At 41.0% G+C, this 25026-nt stretch overlaps 2 protein-coding genes across 9 annotated transcripts in view; both read right to left on the bottom strand.

Moving 5' to 3' along the window:
* Positions 1 to 1291: 1291 nt before the first annotated feature.
* LOC138814075 (phosphatidylinositol 3,4,5-trisphosphate 3-phosphatase TPTE2-like) lies at positions 1292 to 20713 on the bottom strand. Of its 3 annotated transcripts, none has more exons than XM_070002896.1 (6): positions 17947 to 20713; positions 16645 to 16726; positions 16459 to 16547; positions 10174 to 10235; positions 7172 to 7277; positions 1292 to 4850 (listed from the first exon to the last, which is right to left on the bottom strand). In XM_070002896.1, exons 2-6 carry the CDS (start codon positions 16686 to 16688, stop codon positions 4702 to 4704), a joined length of 450 nt encoding a protein of 149 aa, XP_069858997.1. In that variant the 5' UTR covers positions 16689 to 16726; positions 17947 to 20713; the 3' UTR covers positions 1292 to 4701. The 3 variants fall into 3 exon arrangements, with proteins under 3 accessions (XP_069858997.1, XP_069858996.1, XP_069858998.1); XM_070002897.1 differs by lacking the exon at positions 17947 to 20713 and adding an exon at positions 6292 to 6362 and having other exon boundaries at positions 4773 to 4850; positions 16645 to 17190; XM_070002895.1 differs by lacking the exon at positions 17947 to 20713 and having other exon boundaries at positions 16645 to 17190.
* Positions 17946 to 25026, bottom strand: part of LOC138814074 (phosphatidylinositol 3,4,5-trisphosphate 3-phosphatase TPTE2-like) — a 56841-nt gene continuing 49760 nt past the window's right edge. For 5 of the 6 annotated variants that reach the window (XM_070002888.1, XM_070002894.1, XM_070002893.1 and 2 more), the window contains 2 exons: positions 24418 to 24520; positions 22085 to 24283 (listed from right to left, as the gene is read on the bottom strand). The gene's annotated coding sequence lies outside the window, so the exon portion shown is untranslated. Of the gene's footprint in view, positions 18008 to 21421; positions 21487 to 22084; positions 24284 to 24417; positions 24521 to 25026 lie in introns of those variants that run through there. The other variant, XM_070002892.1, reaches the window with a different exon arrangement.

The following is a 25026-nucleotide window of genomic DNA, read 5'->3' as shown; positions in this document are numbered from 1 at the left end:
GAGATAGGAGTCTCATAGTCTCTCCTGCCCGGGCTGGCTTTGAACCGTGATCCTGAGATCTCAACCTCCTGAGTAGCTAGGATTACAGGCGTGAGCCACCAGCGCCCGGCAGGAAAATTATTTTTATACATCTCCTAAGCAGTTTCTACATGGTGCTGTGTGCTGGGGGGTGGGAGGAGGTATAAAAAGGAAGGGACACTTGGATATAATATCTTACTTGTGCCCTTACCTGTACGTATGGGGTAAAGAGGATGGTTTAAGAAAACCAGTGCTTTGTAAAGCAGCGTGCACCCCCATTAACAGGAAGGAAGCTTTAATGGATTGAATAATCTCCATCACCTGTGTGAAACATATGTGAGGACAATGAAAAGGGAAGGAAGGGGGCAGAAGAGATCACAAGCCAGCAGAGATGACCAAGACTGTTCTGTGGACTTGACCTGGGGATAGCCCTGCTCACCTCTCACCACCGCTGTGGGACTCCCGCAAAAGACCCCCACCCCCTCCGGCCCCAAGGAAAGATGTTTCTGGAGACCCTGTGAAGTTCAGCCAGTGCGCTTGGACTTGAATCTGGGGCCGGCGCCCGCGGGCTCCCGCGCCCCCTCCTGGCAGGGGACAGGGCACAGGTGGGATCTGGGCCTGACAGTGCTCTGAGCCGTGCCACCGGTGGCCCCCCTCCTTCCTTCCCAGGCTCCTGCTTCTCCTGCCACTGGCCTGATCTTTACCCTCCCCGGCACCCCAGGAATCACGCCGATCCCCTTACATCTCTATTCCAGTCCACGCACATCTACCCTGCTGCCAGCACTAACGGACAATCCCTGTCACCCCCATGAGAAAAACAAACAGAAAGGTTGGGGGAGTGGAGCGCAGCTTCTCCATATTACGTGCACAGGCCCACGAGGGTCAGTAGACCTCCGGAACTTCCGGCTGGCACCCGCCCAACTTCCTGGCCACCGCCAGTAGACCTCCGGAACTTCCGGCTGGCACCCGCCCAACTGCCTGGCCGCCACCCATTCCACTGCCCTCATCCGGGGCTCCACTCGCCTTCCAGGACCGTTAGGGCCTTCAACTGTCCTCGTGGCAGGGGGAGGTCTCCCTCTGGAGGGCAGGCAGGTCACACCAGGCCCCGGATTAGTGGGCTCCAGGGCCTAAAATGCTGGCTAGCTCCCAAGGCCACCTGTGGTCTCCTCCTCCATGCTTCTCGCCTTGCTGAGCCATGCCTGCCACCACCCAAGAACACGGCATCCTAGGCAGCCGGCAAGGTGGAGCCCGGGCTCGGAGAGACCACCACCGCCATGGGGCGTGGGATGTGGGGAGCTGTGTCCTGCGAGAGCCCCTTGTCTACAGGACAAAGATGGCCTGTGCACACATAGATGTGCACATCTGAGGGAAGCTGGGAGGAGGGCATAGAGTCAGAGGGAAACAGGGGAAAACATACAAGAGAGCAGCCCATCAGCTAAGGGCAGCGACGGGAGGGAATGAGAGGGAAAGAGGAACAGGTTATACTACTAAGCAAAAGGAAAGAAATGCACATATCACCCGATGTGGAAGAAAGAGTTGTATTGGCACAGCTCATAGAATTTACAAACTTTACAGACCATGATAATGACACAAAAAAGATTACATATATACATATATATATGTATATGTATATGTATAAAGGAATGAGGGTTATGGATTGGGAATGGACATACTTGATCTGAGAAAATATGAAAACAAACTTTTCTGTTCTTGGTTTGCTACTAAAACAAAGTAGAGTGTTAGCTTTTTGTGTTTCTCCTCTAACTGTATTGTCTTTTATATGTAAAAATCCCTTTTACCCTATGTTCAGTTGCTGATTCTCCAGTCCTTGTGCCTACTTGTCATGTCCATCAACATATATATCTATCTTGCCTTAATATTAAGTCAGGCCTCAGATAGAATCAGTTTTCAGTGTATTACAGACTTGGGATGGGAACCAGCCTTGCATAATGGTGGAGGTAAACATAATGACAATGTAATTAACATATTAATCTTTATAATTTGGAACATGATTTTATTATGAAACGTAGTCAAAGCAGTTACAAACATGTCATAGTGCCAGGGAATCAAGCCTTTTTCCAAGACAAATGATGTTAGAAACCTCGAAATCAGACTCATAAACTAGCATTAAAAATACAATTTTCACCTCATAGAATTATCAACAAATAGCAAAACAGGGGAAAGAAATATGGAAAGATTCTTCACAGTCCTGAAAAAGAGCCAACCCCACAGGCATTTTGACACGAAACTGCCATCCCCTAGGTCTGTGAGATAAGTTGTTAGCGCATGAGCTACTTGGCTCCTGAGAATTTGTTACTACAGTCCTAGAAAATGTACACTACCCATTCCAGTAGGGTCTCATACACAGGCTATATGACAGCTTTCTAAGAGTTTTCCTCACTGCTCACTGAAATAGCAAGAAATTTTTCTTCTAACTGGGTTCTCATTCATTCACCTAACTTGGAAATGGGAAGAGTGGTACAGACTTAAGCTGCATTGCCCGTCCTTTTGATGTAGTTCCCAGAAAAATCTAGCTTAATACCCGTGTGTCTTAATATGCATGTGTGTATATACATACACACACATATATGCATGTATCAGACTTTCCATTGTTGATACCCTCCAATGTAGGATCTGCTAGTTCATTTCTCTCCATACTAAAAGATTAAATTATACTTGGTCAAGCTCCATGTGAATTCAAATTGGCTAAAATTTACCTAAAACTAGGAAGTTAGTAGAACTTGAAACTTATACATAGTTATATGAAAAGGAAGTATTTCTGTTCTTCCTAGAAATGAGGTTTCTTGTGGAAATTAATGGTGACATCTGCAAAAGAAAGGTCTTTTGCAAGGTTTAAGATTGTTTCTTTCCTATTAAACCTGCCCTATTGCTGTTTAATTTTAAATTCAAGTCACTTCATAAGAACTCAAACTTTATATGCCATCTATTTTTCTGCTTCTTATTGCCATTATTCCCTCCTTACTTTCACTAATCATGGCTATTTTTTCTGCCTATCAGATAGGGACTAGGAACAGCATGTTAGAAGCAGACTCCCATGCAATGTGGTGTTTGGCCTTTCAGGGTAGCACAAACCTGGAGAATGAAGAATTGTTCCTGGGTTCTTAGGTCCTTTTTCTGAAAGGGATGCTCACCTGCTTTAGATCATTGTGTGATGCATGCACGCACTTTTACATCTAAGGATAATAGTTGCTAGTATATGAATTCAGCAAAGATCATGAACAAATTTCTCTTGACATACTCTATCATTTTCTGTTTAGTTTCAAAGCAGAAAATGATCACATACAGATACTGATTAGAGGGCTAGGAATGTGACTTAGTGGTAGAGTGCTTGCCCATAGTGCATGAAGTTTGGGTTTGATTCCTCAGTGGCACATAAAAAGTAAAAGCCAGAAGTAGTGCTGTCGCTTAAGTGGTAGAGTGGTAGCCTTGAGTAAAAGAAGCTCAGGGACATTGGCTAGGCCCTAAGTTCGAGCCCCAGGACTGGCAAAAAGAAAAAAGAAAAAGAAAAGGAAAAAAAGGAGCAGGGAATTGGCTTTAATATTAAGAGTGCCTGCCTAGTATGCATGAAGCCCTGGGTTTAATTCCGTAGTACTATATAAACAGAAAAGGCTGGAAGTAGCACTGTGGCTCAAGTGGTAGAATGCTAGACTTGAGTAAAAGAAGCTCAGGAACAGCGCCCAGGCCCTGAGTTCAAGCCCAGGACTATAAAAAAAGGTTAGCACCCAACGTCCCTAAAGAGGTTTACATTCAAAACAAGGCAGAGCTGGGCATTTGGTGGCTTATGCCTGGAATCCTACCAACTCAGTAAGATGAGATCTGAGGAATATGGCTTGATGGGAAGGATATCCCAGGGTTTCTGGACTCCAAAACTTAGACAAGGCCAGAAGTAAACCTATGGCTCAAAGGGAAGAGCACTATCCTTGAGCAAAGCAAATTCAAGGTTAGTGTCCAACTGCTGAGCTCAAGCCCCAAGACTGGAACAAAATGATTAAAAAGGCAGAGAGCTAGAGAATGAGTCTACATGCCAACAAATAGGGAAATGGTAAAAAAGAATTGTAGAAAGATTCTTTTTCATAGTTGATAAAGAGCTAATGACACAGAAATTTTAACATGAGACTTCTTACAACCTTAGGGTTGTAAGATAAATTGTGAACAATTTTGCTTGTAATAATCTATTACTGCAGTCATACAAAACATATACTCCCCAATTCAAATAGCTATCTGATAGTTTTCTAAAAGTTTTCTTTGCTGCTTACTGAAATGGCATAGTCTGTCTTCTCATTCATTCATTCATTCATTCACTTAACTTGGAAAAGGAAGGAATGTTACATAGTTGTAATGCTCAAACTTTTGATACAATTGCCAGAAAATCTGGCTGAATATGTGTATATATACACATAGGAATGCATTTCACCTTTCAGTGACATATTGCAGTATATACTCTGTTGGCTTATCCTCCAGTGTAAACTCTGTTGGTTTAGCTTCCAAGGTGATCTCTGTTGGATTATCTTCCAGTGTAAGTTTTGTTGGCTTATCTTCCAGTGTAAGCTCTGTTGGCCCATCTCACCTTTCACTGATATCTTCATGTACATACTCAGTTGGCTTATCTTCCAGTGTAAGCTCTGTTGGCTTACCTTCCTGTGTAAGATCTGTTGAAGCATCTCACCTTTCACTAATGTCTTCTTGGATGATCTTCTGGCTTACCTTCCAGTGTAAGCTCTGTTGGTGCATCTCACCTTTTGATATCTTCCAGTATAAGGTCTTCTGGATTATCTTCCAATGTAAGCTCCTTTGGCTCATTTTTCTCTGTGCTAAAGGATTAAAATATACAGAGTCAAATACCAGGTAACTTTCACCAATGTTATGTACAATTTACCTAAAACTAATAAGTTGGTTAGTTGTATGAAAGGAGGGCATTTCTGTCTTTTCCTAGGAATGAGGCTTCTAAGGAATTTTTATACTAAACAAAGGTTTCATGCAGAATTTAATAATTGTTCTTTACTAGGCCAGGAGTCTGGCTCAAACTTGTAATCTTAGCCTCTCAGGAGGTTGAAATCTAAGGGGCACAGTTTCTACTAGTGTGGACAGAAAAGTCCATGTATCTTCAATTAACTAACAAAAAAGCTGGAAGTAAAGCTGTGGGTGAAGTTGTAGAATGCCAGATATAATCAGGGACATTGCTCATGCCTTGAGCTCAAGCCTAAGGATGGCACATTTAGAAAGAATATTGGTTTCCTAGTAAACCTGACAAAATGTTTAATGTCTTTTTGCTGTTTAACTAATTATAAATTCAGTTCAACTTCACAAGAACTCAAACCTCACTTACCACCTAATCTTCTGCTTCCTATCTGCTCTATCCCCTCCTTACTGAAGTAATCATGGCTGCCTTTCCTGGCCTGTCAGATACAGATGAGGAACAGCAGGCTAGAAGCAGGACTCTCATCCTATGTGATGGTGGGCCTTCAGGATTACTGAGTTCTGGAGAATGAAACACTGATCCAGAGTCAATGATCTCCATTCTCCTGAGATCTACAGAATAGTAGAACTGCCTGTTTCTGAAAGGGACTCACATCCCTTGGCTCTTTATGAGTTGCATACGTGCACTTGGATACTCCAAGGATTGTGGCTGCCAGTCCTTGAATTCACAGCAGACCATGACCAAGTCTCTTCTGACCTGCTCTACCATTTTTCTAAGTAGTTTCAAAACTGAAAATCACCAGGTGCACTTTTTGATAGGTCATCATGTATTCTGTCAATTGTTGTCATACTCTCTCTGAAGAACTGAAGAGTTCTGGCACTTTTTAGAAGCTCAGTTCTTAGAGAAACTTTTTAAAATTGGAGTCTATAAAATTAATGGTTTTCAGACTAATTAATACTTATCAGGCCTTGCCATTTCTGTCCTAGATGTAAATGTGCCAGTGTTAGCCTGAGGCCAGCTAAAGCCTTCCTTGATGGATCACATCTTCCTTCAGTATTACCATAGTACATCCACACCCCCTCAGGACCTGCCATATTCCAGGAACTGAGCAAATGTAGACTTCCCTGGGAGGAACTGCTCATCACTAAGATCTGCCTAACTGCATTTTAACTTACACACCATCCCATGACTGGGGTTTTGAAATGGTTGCTCAAGGGGTCCTTTGTATTTGTGGTAAATGTACTTAGGACAGTGGGTAAAAAGACCTGCCACTGTAGTTTATACGCAGACATGGAAGATGAAGCTGTTTCTATTGGATTACATCATATCCTTACCGATTATTCTTTACTAACGAGGTGTGGAAGCACAAAAGGAAAGCACTACTCTGGTAGTATTTGGGAAGGTTCTGAAAACATGGGGTTAAAGAAAAAGGTTATTTTCATAATAAAATGGATACCAAGAACTAATGATCCCAAGAGATTAAAATTACTCCCTTATTTCTTTATGTATTTATCAGCTGCAGCCTTCTATACAAAGTACTCAGGGACTTTAGGAGAACACTGTTTCAATTAAACTGTAAAGGGTCAAGCTTAGTGCAGTAAAATAGCAAAAAAATTTTTTGTTTGCTACTTCTCTCTTTTGCTGACCACCCATGCTGAATACTGGCAAAGGCCTGCCCTGGTCAGGATGCTTGGTTGTTTGGCAGTAACTAAAGCATTTGTGATCAGGTATTTAAGGCAGGTGCTGGGGATGTGATGCTTAGAGGAGGAGGGAAGAGGGAAAAGAAAGATTGGTGAGATGAGGAAAAAAGGACTAGATGAGAAAGTGATACAGGGACACTGCTGCTGAGAGGAGCATGAAGGAGAAATGGGTCTGGGAAAGAAGCAGTGTCAATGGTTCATGGTTCACCTCTAAAGGCTCCAACCCTGAAAGGCCTACCCTGAGCTGAGATTGGTAGCCATGAGAACAGAAGGCAAGAGGAGGGAGCTCTCCCCTCAAGTAGAGATGGGCAAAGGAAGACAGAGACATCTAAGACTTGCTATCATGGCTATGAATCGCCTGCCCAGTGGGTAGCTCCAGAGAGGAGTTCATGTGTGGGGAAACTTAAGACAGCTAGGAGTTATGATGATCTATATACATAACCGCGAGCAAAACCCTCTCAAAGAATGGGAGCACTCGTCCTCAGGTCCCATCCTTCAAATCCAAAGCACTTACTGTGAAGCGAATGGACTACAATCCTTTCAATTTTAAGCTTTCTCTTTGGCGGTAAATTCCCGTGAAACCCATTTTTTACAGTTTTGAAATATTCCACATAACGATGCTGTAAGCAACAGAAGTCCCAATTTTAGTGAGAATGCAAAGTTTAGAGTCAGTATCCTAATCTCTCTTTTTCAGCTTAAGAGCAGGAAGAAATTAAGCAATTGCAATGGAATTGCAAATGGAATTGCAATCTTTTGAAAGACATTCCTGTAAGTCATAACAAATCTTTGTTCTCCAGAGGGATCAATAGTTTCCTACAGAAAAGGGAAAATACAACCACAGTTTACCTTCACATCAGCAGTCTTTGGGCAGAGCTACTCAAAACAAGACGAACAAAACCAGGTTAAGGACTTGTCTTGTTTAAGGCTCACAGACATGGGACTTGAGAGCTGGAATGCCATTAGAAATCACCTGATCCAACACTTCTTCTTACCTTCCATGTTACAAATGAGAAGAAAAGTCAAAAGACAACCAAGTGACCTGCAGTACAGCAGCCATGGGGAACACAGCCTGCTGCATTGGGCAGACATCGTGTTTTTGGAACTATGATCCACAGTACTAAACCTAGGACACACACACACACACATACACACCACAAAACAAGCCAAAGAAACCCAATAATTCCCTTTTCATATTTTCTATGCTGCTCCATTCATTCCTATTAAAAATGTGGGTCACAATCTAGTAAGTTGATTTTATAACTCACTGGCTACAGTTTGGAAAGCATTGTCCTAGAGCACTCATTTTCTTTTTTCTTATCTCAGGCCCTTGCTCCAGGTATTGGTCCAATCAGCCCTGCCTGTGGGCAGATATGGTGTTGCCCACCGCCCCCAGGGACCATGGGAAACAAACCTGTGACACTCAAGTTAGGAAAGCAGAAGGGTGGGACTACAGAACTGGACATGGTGCAAAACCTAAGCCTTCTCTTCTCTAGACTGTAGGCCCAGAAGTCAGTGGAGCTGGGTTCGGGGTATATCCTGCAGGTGGAAACTTCCTGGCAAGATCATGTCATAAGACTGTGTGCTACTTTACAAGGTACAGCTGCCCACTGTGTCTCTGCAGAAATTTCCCAAGGCCACACATCCCCCAGAAATTGGCTATCAGGGATAATAAAAAAAATAGAGGACCAACTTTGTTCTGAGTTGAAAAGCAGTAACTTTTATTGATTTAGCAATTCAAAGGATAGTTAAAGTCCTTTGGAAAACTTGCCTAACTTTGATCTTATTCTGAGGAAAGAAGAAGTCACAGTATTGGGGAGGTTACAAAAAGCATCTGATTACTGAGGGTTTTGTTTTCTTTTTGTGTAGACCAGCCTGAACTCTACTCCTGATTCTTTCCTGTCTCTGCCTCTTCAGTGTTGGGATCACAGCCTGCACTACCACACCCAACCAAGGTTATTTTGCTTTTGTATAACTTTGCTTCACTGGCTTTACCTTCATTCTGCCCCTATGGACATCTGCTACATGCTAGTGCCCACACCTGCAATCCTCCTGCTTAGAAGGCTAAAGACTGGAGGATCATGGCTTGAGGCCAGCCTTAGAAAAATGTCTTCTAGACTCCTAACTCAAAAGAAGCTAGGCATGGTGGCAGGACATAGTGGCACATACCTGTTGTCTCAGCTAGGACAGAAAGCCTAAAATAAGCATGGCCAAGAACTTGGCCAGCGGTTAGTGAGACCCTGTCTCAAAACAGCCAGTGTAGAAAAGGGCTGGAGCTGGAGATATGGCTCAGTGAGAGCGCCCCTGCCTAGCAAGCAGAAGTCCTGAGTTCAAACCCCACTACACACACACACACACACACACACACACACACACACACACACACACACAAAAGAAATTGGACTCTAATGCTGGGTTTTGAACTCTCATGCTTGCTAGGCTGCTATGATTCTGCTAAATCATGCTCTCAACCCTTTCTTTTTGCTGGTCAATTTAGGATCAGTGCTTGCTTTCCATTCAGGCATGCACCTGAGCCATAATCTGCCTACTACAGGTTTCTCCATCATCATGAGATGACAGGTCTTCACCATCATGTCTGGCTTCCCTCTGTGGAGCTGGAGTCTTGTGGATTTTTCTGCCCAGGCTGGCTTGGATATGTGATCCTCTCATTCTCAACTTCTCACATAGCATGGAGTGAAAAAAGGTGCATGCCACTGTACCCACTGTGACTTGAGAACTGGTCTCATGACCTATTCTGTCCAAGCCACAACCCTCCTCTTCTCAGACTCCCAAATAGCTAAGATTACAGTGAGTCACCAATGCTCACCTTTTCCTTGATTCCTATTTTTTAAGTATTGTATTATACAGTTAAAAACTCAATGCATATCTTACAAAATTAAGTAAATTGAGAGAAAGAGGGGTTGGGAAGGATGAGGATAATGGTGAAAGGGTGATCCTGATCAAGATGCTTTGTGGTCATAAACTGCTTTGTTGATTGAAAACTCTTTTGTACAACTACTTAGGGATAATAAACATGCACTTTAAAAATGCAGGTGCTGGTAGCTCACACCTGTAATCCTAGCTACTCAGGAGGCTGCGATGTGAGGATTGCAGTTCAAAGCCATTCCAGGCAGTAAAGTCAGTGAAACTCTTCTCTCTAAACTACCAGAAAACTGAAAGTGGCACTGTGGTTCAAGTGGTAGAGCACTTGCCTTGAGCTGAAGAGCTCAGCTCAGGGTCAGTGCCCAGGCCCAGAGTTCAAGCCCCATGACCACCACCACCAACAAAAACCACTGTATATCTTAGATTTTGTGAATTTTGGTATTCCCTTCAATTTGTGCCTCATTGCTCTCACCATAGTCCTGGCTCAGAACAAGGACACAGGCCAGTTACTAACTGCATATTAAACAAGGCAGCACAAATCCAGATTTTTCACTTAAGCACCATGATCTAAGAACTTTCTACAAGGAATGTTTCAGAACCAAAAAATTCAACAGAGTATAGTAACATCTTTCTTACCTTCGTGGTTAAAAACATTCCAGTTGCAATAAGGCAAGTGTAAATCATTGTCTCTGTTCTCCCTAGAAAAGAAGTTAGTGTTTTATTAAATGGGGGGAAAAATTCAACACATAACCTAAAACCTAAGAAAAGTGAGGGAAGGGGAAGGTTGGGAGGGGTGGGTCAGAATATTGAAAGAGATGACATTGATCAAGAAGCACTGTATTCATAAACTGCTTTGTTGAATGGCAATTCCTTTGTACAGCTACTTAAAGATAATAAAAATATTCAAAAACAAAAGCACAATAAATAAATAAATGGAATAGTGCTCATTAAAAAAAGAATGCAAGTTATTTCAAGAGACCTTTTTTGACAGCCAATATATATTTATATGTTTTAGTTTTACTTTATACATGAGATCAAAGCTAAGGACATTAATAACTACAATGTAACATTTTATCACAAACTCTTTTTTGTTGCCGTTGTTGACTGTTAATATTTATTTTTTTTGCTTGCTTGTGAGGTTTTTTGGCAACTGTTTGGTCCTAACACACAAACAGCAGTTGAACCACCAAAAGAAAAAGAAAAAAAATATCCAAACAAAAGAGACCGTTAAGAAAAACATTTCTTCCCCCCCAGCCTGATCCACCAACAGTGCAAGCCAGGAGAGGGGCTGGGCATGGCTCTGTCTAACCCGGCGTCCGGCTGTCCCAAAGCCACACAGCATGCCTATCCCTTCACTAAGCCTCTGGGTTCAAGTAAAAAGATAGACAGCGAGCGGCCTGGCTCCACTGGCCCTGCGACTCCACATGCCCAGCGCACACAGGCCTCCCTCCTTCCCAAGCTGCGAACCACCCTGGATCCAGGTGTGTGAAGCCGGCCTGGGCAAAGGCGACGCCCGCCCGCGCCAGCTCTCCATGCGGATCTTCTCTCCAGGCCGATTTGTCACACAGCCTCACAGCGCCTTCCGCTCAGCCCCCCCCCCCCCCCCCGTCCCAATTTAGGTCTGGGCCTGGGGAGGGCCGCCATGCGCAGACCCTTCTCCCACGGGCTTCCATCTTGATCGGGGCCACGGGGGGGGGGGGGGGGGGAGAACTGAGAACCAGGGCTTCATTGGAAAGATTTGAGGAACAAAAACCCAGCTTAAAAAAAAATTTCCTTGCAGCCCTTGTTTTGCGGCATTTTATCTGAAAGCTGGCAATGGAAACCTCTTTCCTCAAAGAAACCATTCTTATTGGTGGAAGGCCTAGCGCCAAAGGGGCTTTGTGACTTAGGCATTCAATGCACAGTTTAGAAAATCAGACTCTCAATTATTATTGTCTCTTGACACACAGTTATGTGTGACTCATCCACACGATGACTTTCAATCGATGACACCAAGACCATCTCCTCCTTAGCCTGATCCATAGCACACTGGAACTGAGTGCGGAAGGGAAGCATAATCATTTGGCAAATGCAATCATTTGGCAAGTGCAATCATCACTAAACCTCTCAGACAATGATGAGTTCACCCAGCTGGAAATGCCTGCTGTATCATTAACAACCTGTCATTTCCAATTGGTCAGAGAAATCTAGATTTTTCTTTTTCTTTTTTTTGGGGGGGTCCGGTAGTGGGCCTGAACTCTGGGCCTGGGTGCTGTCCCTCAGCTCTTCAGCTTAAGGCTAGGGCTCTACCACTTGAGCCACAGCGCCACTTCCGGCTTTTTTCTTTTTGCTTATGTGGTGCTGAGGAATCGAACCCAGGGCCTCAGGCATGCAAGGCAAGCGCTCTACCACTGAGCCACCTTCCTAGCCCTAGATTTTTCTTACTAGGAGCTTTCCTCCAATATTTTATAGTGGTCTTGCTTGAATTGAACTTAGCTGCATAATAGATGGAATCTTCCTGAAACACTCAACTTAGTCTTCAGAAAAATTAAAATTCTGTTCAGCTTGACATTTTCAGATTTATATAGTATTTGGTCATTTGACATAACAAAGATAAATAGACACAAGATAGACATTTATTTATTGACTCATAATGAATCTTTACATGCTTGTGAGAAAGATACCTTAGCATTAGGAATAAAAAACTGAGTTTCTACAAGTTTAAGAGATTCTGTGTGTGTGTGTGTGTGTGTGTGTGTGTGTGTGTGTGTGTGTGTGTGTGTGTGTGTGTGTGTGTGTGTGTGTGTGTGTGTGTACTGGGGCTAGAACTCAAGATCTCTCTTGGCTTCTTCTGCTTTTACAGGGTACTTTACCACTTGAGCCATATCTCTACTTCCAGCTTTTTGTTGGTTACATACAAGAATCTCTGGACTGGACAGCTGCTGAACATGATCATCAACTGTCAGCTTCCAGATTAGCAACAATTATAATTATGAGTCACCAGTGTCTGGCTGAGACTTCCACAGTCAAATAAAAAAAAAATCTTGATGCCAAGTGAGATGTCTGTCATGTTGACAGACTCAAACTGTTCTCAAAACAAGAAATACAAATGGCTAATAGATATATGAAGAAATGTTCAACTTCCTTAGCAATAAAGAAAATACAAATAAAATGTACACAAAATTGCACCACACCAAAGCAGATTGGCAATCATAAGAAAACAACACAAAGGGATGGTCGGGGTAAAAACAAAGTGTGGGGGGTAACAATGCTCAATAGGAAATGTACTCATTATCTTACTCATGTAACTATAACCCCTATGTAGTATCTTTACAATAAAAAATATATAAAAAAGAAAAGAAAAAAAGAAAACAACACAAAGGCTGACAAGGATGCAAGAGAGGGGTGAGAAGGAACCCTCATATAGTGTTGGTGGGGTATAAAGTAGGACATCCACTATGGAAATCAATATGGACCTTCTTCAAAAAACTAAACATAGCTGGGCGCCGGTGGCTCATGCCTGTAATCCTAGCTACTCAGGAGGCTGAGATCTGAGAATCGCGGTTCAAAGCCAGCCCGGGCAGGAAAGACTGTGAGACTCCTATCTCCAATAAACCACCAGAAAACCGGAAGTGGTGCTGTAGCTCGCCTTGAGCTGAAGAGCTGAGGGACAGCACCCAGGCCCAGAGTTCAAGCCCCATGACCGACAAAAAAAAACCAAACCAAAACAAAACTAAACATAGATCTACTTTGTAACTCTTACAAGTTTAACTTCAAATTACAAGATAACTTCACTAGTGAATTTTCACATAGTTAGGGAAAGAGTAATGCTAATTTATGCAGATTCACTCAGAATATAAAAAGTAAAAGTAACTGAATGTGCTTTTATGAAGTTGGAACTGAAAAAGATTATTATTAGAAAGGAAAAATTATAGCCAATCTTACTTATGCCTTGGATTCAAAAATCCTAAACAAAATATTAACAACAGGAATCCAGCAATTGATCAAGTTAATATAGTATAATGATACTGTGTTTAGAAAGACAAGTTGCTTTATCACTTGGTAATTAATGCAACTAATTACACTAATAAAATGGAAAATAAGATTACCATCTCAAAGACTCAGGTAAAGATTCTCATAGAAGTCAAAATCCATTCATGTTTTTAAAAATATCTAAAACAATTTTTATTCTTTTAGGCCCCATCTTTTAAAAATTCCATCAGTTCCATGGGCTGAGGGCCAAACTTTAATGCACAGGCCTTTTAGAGATATTCAAGATCCAAGCCAGCGGTGGCTCACACCTGTAATCCTAGCTGAGGCTGAGATCTGAGGATCGTGGTTCAAAACCAGCCCGGGCAGGAAAGTCTGTGAGACTCTTATCTCCCAATAAAGCACTAGAAAACTGGAAGTGGTGCTGTGGCTCAAGCGGTAGAGTGCTCACCTTGACCTGAAGAGCTGAGGGATAGTGCCCAAGCCCTGAGTTCAAGCCCCATGGCTGACAAAAAAAAAAAAAAAAAAAAAAAAGATCCAAGCCATAGCAATAGTTTCATTTGCCATGGGCTTGTAAATTGCCAGATTCAAAATATTTCTACCTATGAACCCAAACCTGCTTGTTAACTAATGGGCAATAACTTGACTCTACTGAAGTATATGACCATTTTTACTGTTACATTTAAAATCCAATGAGAAAGTCTGGTTTATAGCCCACCAAAATGTAATTGTTTATTTTTTATCAAAAGTTGGAAAATAAGCAGGAGACAATCATTCCAAGCCCAAAGCTAAATGAAAGAAAATCTATAGGCACTTAAATTGGCTTAATTTAAAATACTACCAATTAACAAATAAGTAGAATACAATTATTTACTCCTTGCCAAATCAACTTCATTTCTTCATGCTCTAAAGATTCCAGTGTAATTAAAAAAAAAATCTCCAAGCTCTTTTCTCTCTCTTTCCTAGGCCTTTCCCAGCCGCATGGAGTGCCAACCTTGCCTGGTCCCAGCAGGTCTACTGAATAAACCTACCCCTTACCTGAAAAAAAATAAAAAAAAAAATCTCTGCTGGGTTCCGTCCTTAAAAGTTTATCACAAAGATTAAGAATACTCTTAGCCGGGCGCTGGTGGCTCACGCCTGTAATCCTAGCTACTCAGGAGGCTGAGATCTGAGGATCGCGGTTCAAAGCCAGCCCGGGCAGGAAAGACCGTGAGACTCCTATCTCCAATAAACCACCAGAAAACCGGAAGTGGCGCTGTAGCTCAAGTGGTAGAGCGCTCGCCTTGAGCTGAAGAGCTGAGGGACAGCGCCCAGGCCCAGAGTTCAAGCCCCATGACCGACCAAAAAAAAAAAAAAAAAAAAAAAAAGAATACTCTTAAATTCTACTGGAACAAAAAGAAATGTAGACCAATGATAGCCAGGAAATAAATTCATAAATCTTGGATTAACTGATCTTGGAGAAAGGTGCCAAAACCACATAATGAGAAATAAATGATACTGGAACAAGTGAAAATACATGAGCACAAATATGAAATTGGACCATATCTTAATCACCAAATACACAACAACTCCAAATGATTAGAGACTTAAACATTAGACCTGCAACTCCAAAGCTACTAGAAGAAAATACTGTGAAACTGTACTTTGTAATACTGGTCTGAGTCAATTTGTTTTTGCACATACATTGAAAAGGAGAGGCAATAAAAGCAAAAAATAAACACATGGGATAAAAGCAAAATGCTCCTGCATAAGGAAGTTTATAATCAACGGAGTAAAAACATGACCTACAGAATATCCAAAAAGATTTAGGAAACTTAACACAATAGCAAGAAAATAAATTCACCTTTTCTAAAAATGGGCAAAGAGATATGTGGGGTTGCCATGTCTATAATTGCAGCACCCGGGAAGCTGAGGCAGGAGGATCACAAGTTTGAGACTAGCCTGGGCTACCTAGGAAGACTATCTCAAAAAACAAAACAAATCAGAAAGCCAAGCATGGTGTCTCACACTGTAATCCTAGCTGTTCAGGAACTATCAAACTAGCAATGAGGAAGAATGTGGCAAGACTTCATCTCAAGTAAAAAGTTGAGCACCGCAGTGTGTGTTCATTATCCCATGTACGTGGAAAAATATTAAGTAGGAAGATCACAGTATAGGCCTGCCTATAGGTAACCAGAAAAGTGAGTCTCTATGTGTATAATAACTAAAGCAAAAAGAGGAAAAGTAGTATGTGTGGCTCAAGTGGTAGAGGGCACTAGGAAGTGTGAGGCTCTGGGCTCAAACTATAGTAATGCCAACAAAACAAACAAAATTCACCTCAAAACCCCCAAGGATCAAAAAGGGTTAAGGGTGGGACAAAGGACTTGGAAAGACATTTCTCAAAAGACAATGTGCAAGTGGACAATAAACAATGGCCATGAAACAATGCTCAATGTCACTAGTCATTAGGGAAGAGCAAGTTAAAAGCACAACGAGAAAGTACAAGTTGGTAAGGTAATGTACTTTTTAAGTAACTTGATTTAGCTATTCCACCAATGTATACCAATATAAAACTATCATGTTGTATATTATATAAATATGTACATTTTATCAGTTAAAAAGGAAAAAATATCCTGAAATAAAAGAAAAGTGCTCTAACATTCTGAAGTTAAATACCCTTTACATTTTGACACATAAACTGGAAAATCAAAAATGAAGAAACCTAAATCATCAGTAATTGGAGAAAGATACGCTCAACCTTCTTTAGCTCGTTCCTTCATGATTTTTTCCCTTTCTTCATCCTTTCCCTTCTCTATTTCCTTTTTCTCCTTCTTTCCTTAAGCCTTAAAACCAATATTTAAAATGTTAGCAACATTAGTACTGCTGAATAGCAGCATGAATCCTCTGCTAGTCCTTTGATATTTATTTTTGATCAGCTTTGGAAAAAGGGAACAGAAAGAAAAGCATTATTACCTTTGCCTCCTTTACAGTGAATCACAATGACATTCTGAGCATCCATGGCCAACCAGTCATTGACTTCTTTGGGTAACAAAATCATCTCCCTGATTTCACATAGAAGTATAGTTGATTAAAAAATAGTTCCAAATATTCAAGCCCAATGAATTTAGTACTCTTCTGACAGTGTGGCACAAAACTTACTCAAGGGTAGGGACAAAGGGATCTTCGATCTTAATCCAGCGCATTCGGTCATGAGTGTGCTGCAGGTCAAAAGACTCCTCGCCTACAAGAAATAATATACATGTCATATCTCTACGCCCAATAAAGCTGAAATTTTCTGTTGGTAATTCCCATTTTTCTGCAAAAGGAGCTTTCTGGGAAGCTTCTGTTGCTTTAAAACTATTCTTAAGATCAACAGCACAAAGTTTCCCAAGAGGGCAGGGCACTGGTGCTCACGCCTGTAATCCTAGAAACTCAGGAGGCTGAGATCTGAGGATCGCAGTTCAAAGCCAGCTCCAGGCAGAAACATCTGCAAGACTCTTATCTCCAATTGACCACCAGAAACTGAAAGTGGTGCTGTGGCTCAAGTGGCAGAAGTGCTTGCCTTAAGTTGAAGAGCTGAGGGACAGCGCCCAGGCCCAGAGTTCAAGCTCCACGTAAGAGGGAAGCAGGCATGTCAGTGGACCAGAGAGGCAATGGAGAGGTGAAGGATTTTAGGGAAGGATTCTAGGATAAGTGGTTTGTTCACCTCTGGTAATCTAAAATCAATTTGTTGTTTCCTACACCCCACTTTTAACCTGCTAGCAGACTACTCATCCTATCATCACACATGTGTACCATGGAGCAGAGGTCTAAAATGCTCAGTCCCTGGGAAATGGTCATTTAATGTATAGACAAGAGAAAACAAAATCAAGAACGACACAATGGGAAACTGTTTTCTACAGGCTTCTTTTTGTTCTTCCCGTGGGTCAGAGAACATACCTGCTGACTTGTCTTCAGTACAATCCGGCATGAAAGACCAACTTCTCTGAGCCTAAGAGCACAAGCAGACCTTCCCTGAACCCTGCCTTGATAACTCTGCCTCTCTGGTCTCACTGGCCTACCTCCCTCATAGGGAGCTTTGTGCTACAGAGCTAACTTTTCCTACCAAACAGGACCAGCATGAAATAAGGATTTCTGATCTAACTTCCCATCACTAAATATTTACAATTAAATGAAGCATAAAAAGGGATCATTTAGGGCTGGGACTGTGGCTCAGTGGTAGAGTGCTTGCTTAGCATACATGAGGCCCTGGGTTCAATGCCCTGGCACCACATAAGCAGAAAAAGCTGGAAGTGGTGCTGTGGCTCAAGTGGCAGAGCACTAGTCTTGAGCTAAGGAGCTGAGGGACAGCGCCCAGGCCCAGAGTTCAGGCCCCATGACCGACAAAAAAAAAAAAAAAGAGGATCACTTTCATATACATTTTCTATCTACAGCAGCAAAAATATTAAGTCATATACATACTGCAAAGGTTGCACACTAAATAATGATCAGAGTGTTTGGTGTCCAGGAAGCGTATGACCTCCTAAAAAAGACAGACACACATCTTACATATCCAACATAACACATGAACAACCCTGGAGTTAGTAGGAGTAATCTAAAATGCTATTCATTTTTATTTACTTGTCTCTTTCTGGTCCCTTCTAGGGAACATGCAGGAAATGGAACCTCCTGATAGTTTTTAAATAGCCTCCAAAATACACATTGTTTAATTTTTTTAAACACTATAAATTTACTACATATAAATCCACATGCTTAGTGCTGTAAATATACATTGTTTATGGTTATCTAAGAAAGAAATTAATTGGTCAACTACCTTAAGTAAGTCTTTTTGAAGTAAATAATTAACAGTAAGGAACATATGGTGGGTATATCAGAATAGGTTTTTTTTTTTTTTTTTTTTTTTTTTTTGTCGGTCGTGGGGCTTGAACTCTGGGCCTGGGCGCTGTCCCTCAGCTCTTCAGCTCAAGGCGAGCGCTCTACCACTTGAGCTACAGCGCCACTTCCGGTTTTCTGGTGGTTTTTATTGGAGATAGGAGTCTCACGGTCTCTCCTGCCCGGGATGGCTTTGAACCGCGATCCTCAGATCTCAGCCTCCTGAGTAGCTAGGATTACAGGCGTGAGCCACCAGCGCCCGGCCAGAATAGGTGTTTTTAAAACAGTTATTTGACTATTAGTTCCCCTATGCTCTATGTAGATAAACAAGTATAAAAAATATAATTGTGTCATGCAACATAGAAAAAGATAACATTTTAAATCGCTAATAGTAATATGGAGACTTTTTAGCTGACCTATGTTTCCTTGTTTAGAAATGAATATATATACATATATATGGGTATATGTATGCTTATATATACATAACCATAACTTTAAAAATAGGAAACAATAATTAGTATTTAAAACTGTTCTAAGCTAACAGAATTTTGAGCCAACTTATCCAGTAAAATACATACACACACACCTTGGTATAATAGGAAAGTGACTGTCATAAAATTAAGATATTGGTTTCCTAGCACGAGAGTGTGTTTGCTGGCTTGAAATTAAGAAGAAGAAAACTAAAGCATCAAGTGCTCAAGGGAAAGAGTAATAAGTCAAAAAGCTGAACACTGCACAGAACAGGAGGCAAGAAAAATAAATATGCATCCAAGTTTCAAGGGATAACTTGAACAAAATAGAACTAAGATGGATTTAGAAAGCTAAGATCAAAATTCACAAATAAGAAATTTAAGTGACCCAGAACATCACAAACCAGGATATCATAAAAACATTTGCACATCAATGTTCATTGTAGCACTATTCATAATAGCCAAGTTATGGAAACGGCCCCTACAATAAATGAGTGGATCAAAAAAATGTGGTAACTAAGCACAATGGAATTTTACATAGCTATTAGAAAGAATAATATGTCCTTTGTAGGGAAATGGATGGACCAAGAACAATCATGTTAAGTTAGGTACATCAAGCCAAAGAGACAAACAGCATATTTTTTTCTCTCATATGTAGAAGCTAGATCTAAAATACACTGGGAGTACTCCAGGCAGTTACACACAATGCGACCAATGGAGGATACTCTTGGGGGTGAAATGCTTATGTGCCTCTGATCAATAAAATAGTATTTATCAAAATGAACTCCAGGAAATTGATGAGGTTTTTTTCTTCGTTATTGCATTATTTATTTTTTTTTTGTCTTGTTTCTTTGTTCATTTGTCTTTGGAAGGGCAGGGAGAGCACAGAAATGGAAGGACAAAGAGTGAACAAATGTAGCAGAACATCAAACACTATGTTGAAAATGAACTGTACAACTTGTGGGTAGGGATGGGAAGGAAAAACTGGGAGAGAAAGTGAAAGAAGGGGTGACATTCTTAAAAAGAAATGTACTCTTTATCTCACTTATGTAACTGTATTTTCCTCTGTTTATCACCTTCATAAGAACAATAAAATCATTTAAATAGGGATACAGGTCATTATGTCGAAAAAGGAACTTTACAACTTGGGGGGGTGGTGGGAGATGGGAAGGGATGGGAAGGGGAAACAAAGGAGGAGGCAACAATGCTCGATAAGAAATGTACTCATTACCTTGTCCATGTAATTGTAATCCCTCTGTATGGTATTTTCACAATAAAAAATTAAAAAAAAAGAAAGAGTCTCTCAGACTTTTCTGCCCAGGCCGGCTTTGAACCGTGATCTTTAGTTCTCATCCTCCGGAGATTACAGGGGTGAGCTGCTGGTGCCTCCCTCAGGGATTTTTTTTTTTTAAAGAAAAAAATCACTTTTACATTTCTCTTAATGTCCATAAACAATGACATTAAGGATTTGATTTTTCTGCTTTTGTTCAATTGTGTATGTTTCACTGCTATATTTTTGAACATTTCAAATACTTCTCATCTAAATTAGCTGAAAGGGGATTTATTTTTTTATTGTAAAGATGCTGTACGAAGTGGTTAGAGTTACATGAGTAAGGCAATGAGTACATTTCTTTTTTTGGGGGGGGTTAAGTCGTGGGGCCTGAACTCTGAGCCTGGATGCTGTCCCTCAGCTCTTCAGCTCAAGGCTAGCACTCTACCACTTGATCCGCACTGCTACTTTCAGCTTTTTTTCTGTTTATGTGGTGCTGAGGAATCGAACCCAGGGCCTCAGGCATGCAAGGCGAGCACTCTACCACTGAGCCACCTTTCCAGTCCCAGTACATTTCTTGTTGAGCATTGTTACCCACTCCCTTGTTGTTTTCCCACCATCCCTTCCTTCTCCCATCTCCCTCACTCCACACTCAGCCCCCCCCCCCAGATTTACTGGTAAAGTTTATTTCCAATATCCTGTCTTGTGGGTATTATTATTGCAATGGGTCATCCCGTGTCCTTATTTCAGTGTTTTGTTATTCCCTTTCCCCTCCCCCCAAATTACACAAATGTATATACAAGATGCAGGGTACCAAAATCAAGTACAGAGACAACAGGGGATACACCATAGGCAGAAGAACATATAAAGGAAACAAAAAAAATCACATAGTACATTAAAAAACAACAACAAAGAAAGGGGATTTAAAGCATGTAGAACAAGTTCAACTCTACCAAGAATCTACAATGGTCACACTCTGTCACCAGATGGGCAGTTTCTATTCCTCAGATGACCCAGTAGCTGCTCAGAGATGCCCAGATGAGCCCCAATAAGGTAGCGAATCCTGTACTAATCATTTGGCCCACTCCATTAACCCCAACCCAAATTTACAAACCACAGCATCTTGAGCTAAATAAATGGTAGCTGTTACAAATCAAGTAACTTTTGGAGTAGTCTGTCACAAACACAAGCAAGTTGGTACCATGCTATTAAGATTTTTCACCTGAAAGAATAAATCTGTGAATACTGCCTCTCTAGGTCAATCTGAAGCTTGAGTCTACAGTGTGCAGTGACAAATTATTGCTGGTTATATGAATATGCTTACCTCTATGGAGTTCCTATAGAGTGACTGTTGTAGAGACGCAGGAAATGATATGGAAATAATACGCTCTGAAAGTCAAAATGATTATGTTATAACTGTCATCAGATGGGAAATATATAAAAAGTATTCTACATATAACCAATTTTTTTTCAGAAAGAGAATAGAACTAGATATAGAAACTGACAGGAATAGTGATACATTGCTAGGATAACCAAGATAATATATTAAATTATGCAATAGAATGGCCGAGAAGATGGCTCAGTGGTAGAGTGCTTACCTTGTAGGCATGAGGCCCTAGGTTCAATTCATCAGCACCACATAAGCAGAAAAAGCTGGAAGTGGCACTGTGGCTCAAGTGTTAGAGAGCTAGCTTTGAGCTGAAGAGCTTAGGGCCAAGTTCAAGACCCACAACAGACAAAAAAATAATAATAATTATGCAACAGAATACTAGTTAAACTGGCATGGTGTTCTTTTTTTTTTTAATTTTATTTTATTTTATTTGAGAGCATACTGTACAGAGGGGTTACAATTACATTGGCAGGATAATGCATACATTTCTTACCAAGCATTGCAGCCTCCTCCTTTGTTTACCCTTTACCTCCCTTCCCAGCCTCCCCCCTCCCCCCCACCGAATCATACCCCCCTCCCCCCCCCCCCACACCGACATTGTAAAGCTTGCTTTGACATGACATTTTGTAATTCTCCTTGTTGCAACAGGTCCACCTGAATCCTTAAACGACTTGTTTGTCCCCATCTCCTCCACATGTTATACTGACATCAGATAAAGTGAAAGCGGGGGTTACACTGTGGGGGAGGGACATACAAAGCAACAAATAATCTTATAAATGCGTTAGAAACACATGCATGAAAGAAACGAAAACATTAAAATACATATTTAAGGGTTCATTTTCCTAACATCACATTAGCTGACCTTTTCCGCTTGACTCATACCTATACTAGATATTGCAAATAAGGGAAACCATGGGACCTATGCTTCTTTGGGCCTGGCTTACTTCACTTAATATAATTTTTTCCAAGCCTTTCCATTTCCTAACAAATGGGGAAATGTCATTCTTTCTGATGGAGGCATAGAATTCCATTGTGTATATATACCACATTTTCTTGATCCATTCATCTACTGAGGGGCTTCTGGGTTGGTTCCATATCTTAGCTATGGTAAATAATGCTGCAATAAACATAGTTGTGCTAGTAGCTTTAGTGTGGTCTTGTTTGTATACATTTGGGTAAATGCCCAAAAGTGGGATTGCTGGATCATAGGGGAGATCTATGTGAAGTCTTTTGAGGAACCTCCATACTGCTTTCCAAAGTGGTCGAACAAGTTTACATTCCCACCAACAATGAAGTAAGGTTCCTTTCTGTCCACATCCCCTCCAGCATCTGTTGTTGTTTAGAGTTCTTGATTTTTGCTGTTCTAACTGGAGTGAGGTGATATCTCAATGTTGTTTTGATTTGCATTTCTTTTATGGCTAGGGATGTTGAACATTTCTTCATGTGTCTATTGGCCATCCTTCTTTCTTCTTCAGAGAAGCTTCTCTTTAAGTCTTTCGCCCACTTATTTATTGGGCAGTTGTTTCTTTGAGGATTTGTTGTTGGGTGGTTTAATTTTTTGAGTTCCAAGTATATTTTAGATATGAGACCCTTGTCCGTTGTATGGCTAGTAAAGATCTTCTCCCAATCGGTGGGCTTTCTATTGATCTTGCTAGCTATGTCATTTGCCCTGCAGAAGCTCTGCAACCTTATGCAATCCCATTTGTCCAACCTTTCTTTGGCATGGTGTTCTTTAGGGTTTAATTGGTGCTTAGTGCTTTCTAGTCCTCTTGGCTCAGAAAACTTGAAACCTACAGAGTAGTGACCTCATTCTCTAGGTTTTAGGAAGATAAAAGGTCTTTCTTGGATCCTTGAGATATTTACCCAAACCAAATTAAGTCTAAATGAAATTCCAATGGAGCCACCTGAAAAATCCATCCCAGCCAACAAGTCTTCATTTGAAATGATATGAGATTACCAAAGGTAATCTATCCATATGTTAACCTAACATACAGCATATGCCATCACAGATAGAGTACTTTCAAAGATTATGGTGGGAGAGTAAGCAAGAAAGCAAGGAAAAAGCAAGCAAGCAAGCAAGCAAGACAGAGAGATAAAAGGGAGATAAAAGGGAGATAAAAAGCAGAAGTAGGATGGAGGGACAGAGGAAAGAGAAGGAAGGGAGGAGGAGGAAAGAAGAAAAGAAAGAAGGGGAGGTAGTAAGGAGAAATAATTAAAAAGGAAGAAAGCAAATAAGAAAGACAGATAAGTAGAAAGAGAAAAAGAAAAGCTGGGCATGGTAGCTCAACCTTGAGAACCTAGCTAGGGAACCTAGGGAACCTAGGTGGCATAGGTTAGGGGACCATGGCAAGACTTCATCTCAATTCATGGCTTAATGCAGTGGTATACCCCCATCATCCCCAGTGACGTGGGTAAGCACAAGTAGAAGAACTGTAGCCCAGGACAGCTGGGGCGTAAAGCAAGATCCTATCTTGAAAATAGCCAACAAAAAGGGGCTAGTGGTGTGGCTCAAATGGTAGAGCACGTCCCTAACAAGCACGATGGTCTGAGTTCATTCCCAGTACCACAAAAAAGAAACAAAACAAAAACAAATCAATGTGACTTAGATATACATACTTTGGTTTGGAAAAACCAAAAAGAATATTACCCACCAGGAAAATGTGAAATTAAGGTTAGCGTCAAAACCCAGAACTGTAATTAATATAGTAAATCAACAGTTAAGTTTCACAAACCAGTAATGTAGGTCAAGTTTAGGGTAAGTCTATCCTTGCTTTATCTTTCTGTATCTCCTGAGATCTGGGAGTTGAAAAAAGAAAATATATATAGTAAATAAATATTATAAATATAAATCAAACACAAAGAATTTATATTGCTATCTACAACTCCTACAAGTATTTCATGGTACGATAAAACATGCTTTATCCACTTACCAGCCTTCTTCTAGTATCTTCTTCAAGGTGTCTCCTCTGATTTACTAGATGAAGCAGTCTTAAAAGCGTGATGAGCTGCAGAGGTCGCAAGATTGCTATCACTCTAAATTTATAGATAAATTTGAGATAAATTTGAAAATATCCTTTTTGGTTCAAAAATAAAAGAATTTATCAGTGTGGATATTAAAATGTATAGTGGGTATACTAAACCTTCAACCCCAGGGCCTTGTGCATGCTGCACTAATGTTCTATCTGTCAGCTATACCCCTAACCCCAGAAGGTATTTGGTAACATGTGGATATACTTTTGGATGTCACAGTCAGATCTAGTGATGGAGACTAGAAATGCTTCTAGACACCCCACAAAGAATGGGTATTCTGAGAGAATTTTAGAATGTTCCTTCCTTCCACCTTGCCCCAGTAAATAATTATCTAATCTAAAATGTCAATAATGATAAGGTTGAGAAATATAAGTTTATTAGAATCGGTAGACTAAACATTTTGGTTTCAGGGCAGTACTTTTCATTTGCTCCCCAAATGAACAGGGTTTTGTCCATGGGTGTTACTCTTTTTGGTAACAGAGGTTCACTATATCCACTATGGGCTTATC

The sequence above is a fragment of the Dipodomys merriami genome, unplaced genomic scaffold, assembly GCF_024711535.1.
Source record: "Dipodomys merriami isolate MVZ:Mamm:240054 unplaced genomic scaffold, mDipMer1.0.p SCAF_6, whole genome shotgun sequence".
Taxonomy (NCBI): domain Eukaryota; kingdom Metazoa; phylum Chordata; class Mammalia; order Rodentia; family Heteromyidae; genus Dipodomys; species Dipodomys merriami.
The sequence above is the reverse complement of the archived record's forward strand: the minus strand, read 5'-3'. Positions and strand labels throughout refer to the sequence as shown.

What these genes read in the sequence shown, in the direction of transcription:
- LOC138814075 (XM_070002895.1), bottom strand. Translation starts at nt 16,751, where the DNA reads ATGACATGTATATTATTTCTTGTAGGCGAGGAGTCTTTTGACCTGCAG. An exon ending in CCCTTTGTCCCTACCCTTGA is followed by an intron (nt 16,548 to 16,644) that starts GTAAGTTTTGTG and finishes ATGTGAAATCAG; the next exon opens with GGAGATGATTTTGTTACCCA. An exon ending in TCACTGTAAAGGAGGCAAAG is followed by an intron (nt 10,236 to 16,458) that starts GTAATAATGCTT and finishes CTTCTTTTCTAG; the next exon opens with GGAGAACAGAGACAATGATT.